Source organism: Bison bison, unplaced genomic scaffold (assembly GCF_000754665.1).
Source record: "Bison bison bison isolate TAMUID 2011002044 unplaced genomic scaffold, Bison_UMD1.0 scf7180017864369, whole genome shotgun sequence".
Lineage (NCBI taxonomy): Eukaryota > Metazoa > Chordata > Mammalia > Artiodactyla > Bovidae > Bison > Bison bison.
Window position 1 is genome coordinate 1,642,627 of NW_011494941.1, and position 8,012 is coordinate 1,650,638.

Genomic DNA, 8,012 nt, shown 5'->3' on the forward strand with positions numbered 1-8,012 from the left:
GCTCCCAATGCAGGGGCCCAGGTTCAATCCCCAATTAGGGAACTAGATCCCATATACCATCCCATGACAAAAAGATTCTACATGCCACAGTGAAGACTGAAGATCCCATAGGCCACAGCTCAGACCCAGTGCAGCCAAACAAATAAATTTTAAAAATAAATATTTAAAAAACACTGCATTTCTGGCCCATATATGTTGACTCATAAAGATATCTTGTTCCTTCCTTTTATCTAAATGTTCCATCATAAGACAGGCATTTAACGTTTTCTTTTTGAAGGACATTTACAGTTTTTCATCGTTTGGCAATTGCAAACAATGTAACAGCAAACACCCTTCTACGAGGTGTTGGAATGTATCCCCCACGTAAAGTCTGACAAGAATGAACCTGCCTTTCCTCGAGGTATGTGGAATGCTGAGGACATATTTCACTCAGTTCTTGTCTCCTAGTCTTTCTAACAGGAGTCTCTGATCAAAATAAAGATGGATCCACCATGCACGGCAGGATTAGGTCAGCAGTAAATTGCGAGCCATCAGTTTATATAGATGGGGTATGTCAATATATTTTGGCTTTCTGTAGAAATGCCCTGACACAACAACTTTCTTGTCACACACAATTTGTTAGGCAGCTGCATCTCCTTTGCAAATAAAATCCTTCCTCTTTGCTGTAAGGGGCAGCTTCTGGGTGGCAGGTTTTCCATTTCTCTTCTCTGTGTCATTTGCTGTTGTAGACATGGAATTTAAAGCCACATCTCAAGGCAACACATGTGTGGTCCAGAGATACAGAAATGGCCTTGGAGTCCAGCAAGTCAGATCCACAATGCAGGTGGAGAAAGGAGAATGTATTAGCAAGAGGCAGAAAAATACAGGGGCTCTGGAACCAGAAAAAAAAATGGATTTGGATCCATATTTTGTTACATATTAAGTGAGGAATCCTGAAATAGTTGCACTCTCTCTCCAAACCTCAGTTTCCTTCTCTGTAAACTGTAAATGATAGCACTTACCTCAAATAGCTGTGAGGTTCAGACCTAATACATCTAAATGCCTTACATAGAGCAGCAATAAATAAACACACGTCTGTCTTATGAAGATGGAATGAGAATTTCATCTGACTTGATTAGAAGAGTAACTAAAATTGGTAGCCTTTCTTAGCTAATATGAAGGTCTCAGCATTTTCTATTGCAGAACTGAAGGCTATTCTTCCATTTCATCTAAGGGATTCAAACATATGCCATGTTCAAGACTGCTCCATGGGAATAACAGGTCGAGGCCAATGCACTAAATCTGGATTCAGCTAAGGGTTTGAGACTCATGAGATGTGAATGAATCTCTTCTCCTTTCTGAGGACCCACTTGCTCCTCTGTATAGTGTGAATAGGTACAACAGCCATCTCATGACATCACTGGAGGGTTCAGCAAGGTTTCCCAGCCTGTCAGCTTCACTCATCTTACCCCTTCATGTCCTACATCCAAGTAAACTTCCTAATATGGAAGTCTGACTGTGTCAATCCTTCCATGGCTCCCCACTACTGAGGATAAAGTTCAAGGTCCTTAGCCAGAGTACTGGTGCCCCCTCCGAGCTCTTTCCAGGATCTGACTCCTGCCGACTCTGCCTTGGTCCTGTCTTTGGCAGCTCCTCACTTTAGCTTGCTCCCTGAGTAGCTCAAATGATAAAGAGTCTGCCTGCAATACGGGAGACCTGAGTTCAATCCCTGGGTTGGGAAGATACCCTGGAGAAGGGCATGGCAACCCACTCCAGTATTCTGGCCTGGAGAATCCTATGGACAGAGGAGCCTGGTGGGCTACAGTCCATGAAGTCACAAAGAATTGGACACGACTGAGCGACTAACACTATTACTATACCTTGGCCTGGACATGCAGCTGCAGGAACAAGCCAGGCTCTTTCATCTCCACGTCCTTGTCCAGGCTGCTGCTTCTTCCTGGAATGCTCTTCACCCTCTCCCATTTGGCAAACACCTACTCCTACAGAAATATTCAGCTGAACCCTCGACTCTTCTAGAAGCCTCTCCACACTGTCTTCGGAAAAGCCAATCACCCCTTCACCCTCTCCCATTTGGCAAACACCTATTCCTACAGAAATATTCAGCTCAACCGTCCTCTCTTCTAGAAGCCTCTCCACACTGTCTTCGGTAAAGCCAATCACCCCTTCTTCTCTGGTTTTCCACTTGTTCCTGTACTCTCTCTCGCAACAGTACACCTAGATGTGCTCCCATGTTGATTTTCTCCACGAGAACATGACCCCTTTGTGTCCTATTCATCTCAGCATCCTGAGAGCCTGTGAGAGGTCCCACACAGGGGTCCACATGTGGGTAGGGTTGCTATAACCCCTTTAAACCCTCCATTCCAGACACATTTCCTTGGATCCTGATAGACACATAGTACACACAAGGAAGGCCTTGGCTGCTTCATTCTTCTCAGGACCAAGTTGAGGTTCTTTCTATCATAATAGCTAACAGTCATTGAGTGCCCAATATGGGCAGTGAAAACTCACCGCCCTGGTCTCGGGTGGTGCCCAGCAGGGGCTGAGTGCTCAGCAGAGCTGACACCAGGGGCCGTCCAATGGGCACCAGCTGCTCCTCCCATGAGAGGCTGTGCATGCACAGCCTGTATGTGATGAGTGAGAGAAATGACGTTAACAGTCCTTCCTCCGATGGAACGGCTCACAAGGAGCCTGGGACACGACAGCTTCAGCCTCTCTCTGCAAGGGCAGCAGCTTCTCCCACACCAGGACGATCCCCCAGCTGATACATCACTGAGGCTTCCTTCACTGGATCCCACTTTGAACTTTCACTCAGATTAAGTTTGAGCTTTCAACTCAGATAGTTTCTTTAGCCTGTTTTGCACCCAATTAAAAATAATCCTAAAAGATTGAATATCTGGAGTTTGTGTGTGTGTGTCGGGGGGAGGATGGTTTGAGAGCAAAAATTTAGCCTGATAAACAGGTAGAGTAGGTCACTCTTGCATTAAAATCATTGCTATAAGTTGGCTTTTCTTCCTCCATACATAACAGACCTTTTGCTTAAGGAAGTATGCTGAGGCTTTGTTCAGAATACAGAGCAAGGATCCTATTCTTCTTAGCATGATAAAATACCTTTAAACGCGTCAGTTTCCTACGAGAACTTTTGTTGAAGTCAGTGGCTGGGTTCCACAATAATTTGAAGAGTTGTTGATATAGTGTAATCAGATGCATGTAAATTGCTTCAGGAGATGTTCCTTATTCAATAGGCATGTGACAAGGAGAGAGGGTCAGCATGATATGGCTTTATATTCCCCATCATATTATTGATTAGGAAGTCATTTGGAACTATCACCTACCTGGAGCTGGGCACACTGAAAGATCCCAGGGCAGCACAGAGAAGAAACAGCTCTGCCGGTACCCTCCAAGCCCATGTCCTGGAGGTCTTCATTTTCCCTCTGCGACAGGAAGTCTGACTGCAGCTCCCAGTTCCATGAAGAGTCTACCCAGGGAGTCCTGTCGTCAGCTTCTGTTTCCGGAGAGTAAACAGCTGGGCAAAGTAAACAGAAAGCCACCAGTGACCAGAAACACCTAGACTTTGCACAGACAGAAGACTTATCTGGGACTCCAGACACCAACAAGAATGGTGGAAAGCTTAGATTTTATTCACGTGTAATGGATTCTGGCGGAGAAAGCAATGGCACCCCACTCCAGTACTCTTGCCTGGAAAATCCCATGGACGGAGGAGTCTGGTAGCCTGCAGTCCGTGGGGTTGCTAGGAGTCAGACACGACTGAGCGACATCACTTTCACTTTTCACTTTCATGCACTGGAGAAGGAAATGGCAACCCACTCCAGTGTTCTTGCCTGGAGAGTCCCAGGGACGGGCGAACCTGGTGGGCTGCCGTCTGTGGGGTCGCACAGAGTCGGACACAACTGAAGTGACTTAGCAGCAGCAGCAGTAACAGATTAAACATTTGTCTCCAGCATTTACTGATAACCCTGAGAGCCACAGTGATAGCAGCACATGAAAAAGTTCAATAAATACCTTTTACTTATCACCTGCACCCTTCACCTATCACCTCTCCCGTGTTAAAGGTAAGAAGACTTGATGGTTTAGCACAGCAAAAGCAGGTGCCGTTCATGTAGGGTAATTCAGACTTGTTTTATTTGAGCCTGGAAAAATGCTTCCCCTTTGAATTTTCATCTCTGAATGGCACTCTGTGCCCTGTCATTTTTACGTACCATTAAACAGGATGAAGACAAAATGTGATTCTCAGGGTCTCCTGTTTTCATTTTTGGCCATTTCACGAGGCATGCAGGATCTTAGTTCCCCAACCAGGGACCATACCCGTGCCCCTTGCATTGGAAGAATGGAGTCTTGTCCACTGGACCACTAGGAATGTGCTCTAAGGGTCTCATGAAATGGCATAATCCAAGCAAACGTTCACTTTGATACCTGTAGAAATGATTCCTAGAAACGATTGCCTGTGGCCACATGTGAGGTGTGTCTTTACATTTTCAGGTCCATTGCAGCCGAAGCGTTAGCCCTGACTCCCAACCTGGAGGTGGTACCCACCCTGCCTGGCAAGGAGCACAGAGGTGTGGTGTGAAAGAGGCATGGTGCAAACTCAAAGGTCATATATAAATGGCCCCGGCTCTCAAATGTACCCCTACCACTGACCTCTCAGGATCAACAAGTTAAAGTCCAAACTTCACTGACCAGGCATTTACAAAACCAATCTTCAGACCATAGAGAGTTAAAGGAACAGGGCCGACAACCATCCTATCTCTGTTGATCAGGCGGGTGTAGGTGAGGGTCCTAAGAGGGAACAGGCAGTGGGCAACTTGAGGGTGGTCTGGTAGAAAGAACACAGACTGGATTTGACTTCCTTGAACAAGCTACCTAATTTCTTTGAGACTATTTTTTTCCCATCTGGAAAACGGGGATCATGATTCATTAATACTTAGCTCATAAGGTTGTTTTGAGGCTTAACTATATAAAACATTAAACCCTTGACTTATTCCTGACACGGGTTGGAAGCACCAGCCTGCTCCCTGTCCTGCCCTGTCTGCTGAAACAGCTGGGCTGGGGTTTGGGAGTGCAAACAAGGAAGAGTGGCAAGGGGATGGATGGAAAGCCGCAGAGGGCAAAGGCCCTTCACAGTAATTGTGCCCAGAACACGGAACACAAGCTCTGCTCTCAGACCCTCCCGTGTGCATTCCACTTGTCATTATCCCAAGCTCAAGGCACCATCTCATCGCTGTCCCAAAGGATGCAGTGACCTGAACTTTGACACAATTGATTGTGGTAGTTAATCATTTGTAAACAAGCAGAAAATTGCATTTCAAGAAAGATCCATGTCCTTTCTCGTTTCAGCTTGCCTTTAAGAGGAGCCACATCTTTACATGATGGGGTTCTTGTTCAACCTCCTAAACTTGAAGGACTCATGGAGAAAGCCACACATTTTAGAGAAAACAGTTACATGAATGAGTCAGGTGCTCACTCACCTCTAGATTTTTTATACATGCTGTTCCTTCTTCTCAGAATATGTGCCGTGTAGCTAAATATAAGTCATTTCTCATGTTTCATATTAACATCACTTTCTCAAGAAAGTCTTCCCAATGGACTTTTCTGGGCTTGATTCCAGGCACCAATGGGTCTCCTGGAATTCCAACCTCATAGCGCCCCCTGGTGGCTTTAGGTGCTACTCGGCCTCAGGCTGTGGTGATAATACAGGTATTTTTCATGGACAGTTCTTAGCAATCTAACAGTTTTCCCCATATATCATCTTGTTTGATCTTGACAAAAAAAAACGAAGTGTCATCTTATATGCCTCTGAGATAAGGTTCCTCAATTGGTTCTATAGTTGATAAGAGATAAATCTATGGCTAGATTCAAGTTGTTTTTTTTTTTTTCTTCCTTATTCCTAACCTCTTCTTTTTATAATTCCTATGCTTTACAAACGTCCTCTTAGGAATTTACAGGACTGATGAATGTCTAGTACAATGATCACACCTGCCTCTCCACTCTCTGGCCATAGCTCTCTTCTTTGGCCAGGAAAGTGGGTTTTAAAACAATCATGGGCCTTCAGGCTTTTAAATGATATGTAGCAATTCATAGCTCCAGGTCTATGGACCTACTGACAGTGTTGTTTTTCCCCACTTTGATAATTAATTTTCTAGCCTCCAGTTCCACAATCAATGCTACATGGTTTAGGTTTTTGTTACAGTAACATTCCACTCCTGGTACCCACTTTTTTGTAGTAGTTAGCTTTTGCTGTATAACAAATACTCCCCAAACTTGCTAGCTTAAAAGAATGGCCATTTATAAGCTCAAAATTCTTTGGGTCATCAAGTAATTCTGGGCTAAATAAGCTGGGTGGTTCTGCTAGTCTTGCCTGGGTTCACTCATGCAACCTCAGCCAGTTAAGAGGGTTGGCAGGGGGCTGGTTGCTACAGAATGGCCTTACTTACCAGCCTGAGGATCCATCCTTTCAGTCTATACATCTGGGTTGTTGGCCAATGTGATGGGATAACTGAGCAGCACGTCTCCAAAAAAGACTAATTAACCAAGGCTCTTTCACGGTGGTCTTCATGGTTCCAAAGAGCAGCAGGAAAGCATAGGCTCCAATGCACAAGTGCTTTTAAAGCTCTGACTGAAGTATGTCTTAAGACATGGCCAAATCCACATTCAAGAGATAGAGACATAGATAATATCTGTTGATAGGAGGAAAAGCAGAGTCACTTTGCAAAGGGGTGTGCATCAGGGTTTGTTGGAGAGAATCTGGGGACATTTTGCAATCCACCTCAAACATGCTACTTTCATGCTGAAGCAGTTAAGAGCCAGCGTGCCTTGTCCATTTCTCTCTTCTTCTGTGCTGGTGACTTCAAAGCATGTGCTAAGGTAACAGTGTCTTATGATGGAGGGAGCCTACAGCCCTGACACTGGTTGAGGAGAGTCCCTGCTGATCCATGAGGAACTTCCTATGAGTGAGATTTAAACTTTAATTGCACTATTTCATTGAGACTTTGTGGTCTATATGTTACTACAGCAACAGCTACCCTACCCTGGCTAATATACTCTTCTGCTACATACAAAATTCAGTGTGCACGTGTGCTTTTCTATAGGAAAAAGTCTATAGCCCTCCTCAGATTCCAGAAGGATATGAGACTCAAAAGAAGTAAAAATAAAATAACACAAGAAGCAAAAATTCCCTCAAGAGCTAGAACTTCTTCAGCTCACAGAATTATCTGTGGTCTCTTTGAAGGCAGTGCAAAGCAGTCTGAAATGTTTGGGACATCAGACAGACCTAGATTGGCATTTCATTTCTCTCATTTATTACCTTATATCCTGAACAAATCCCTTAAGCTCCCCGAGCACTGGTTTCCCTCGTTTCCAGTGTAGGCTTGTTGAAATAATATTTCAATAATCATTTACTGAGAGCTACTAGATGCCAGGTACAATCCTAGGTGCCTAGATATACAAATGAATATGTAATAGACCTTCCTGTAAGAGCTGGCACCATGGTGAGAGGGACAGACACAGTCATATATCAGGGCAGTACCGTGGTTTGGATTTAGCCAAGTGTGTGTGTGCACATGTGTGCACCCGCATGGGTGTGCATGTGGTCACTGGGAAATGTTTCTCAGAAGTGATGCTTGAGTTGGCCCCTCGGGGGTCAGGAGGAGTTAACAAACCAAGCACCAAAGGGAGGGTGTGTGGCAGTTCAGGGAGAGGCCAGAAAAATCAAGATGCAAAGGTGAGAAATTACACTGCATGTGCGGGGAACCTAAGACAGTCAGTGTCGCTGGAGTCTGGAGTTCAGCTTGAGTAGTGGAAAGGAATGAAGCTAGAGAGGCAGATGGGAGTCAGAAGTAGGGCTCAATGGGCAGGGCTAATGATATGGATTTTATCCTCAGTGCAAGGGGGAGCTCTCGATGGGTTTCCGGAGAGAAGGAAGGGGGTAGCTTTCTTTGTGAGAGAGATTGCTAGGCTGCAGTATAGAGAATGGATTAGAGGGAGGCGAATTGGAGCAG

General features: G+C 45.0%; 1 protein-coding gene across 1 annotated transcript in view; it reads right to left on the reverse strand.

Annotated features, from left to right (window-relative positions):
* C8B (complement component 8, beta polypeptide) overlaps positions 1-3,521 on the reverse strand; it is a 43,651-nt gene extending 40,130 nt beyond the window's left edge. The window contains exon 1 of the mRNA XM_010855869.1: positions 3,333-3,521. Coding sequence (XP_010854171.1) covers positions 3,333-3,424 — 92 coding nt within the window. The 5' untranslated portion in view covers positions 3,425-3,521. The remainder of the gene's footprint in view (positions 1-3,332) is intronic.
* Positions 3,522-8,012: the final 4,491 nt, after the last annotated feature.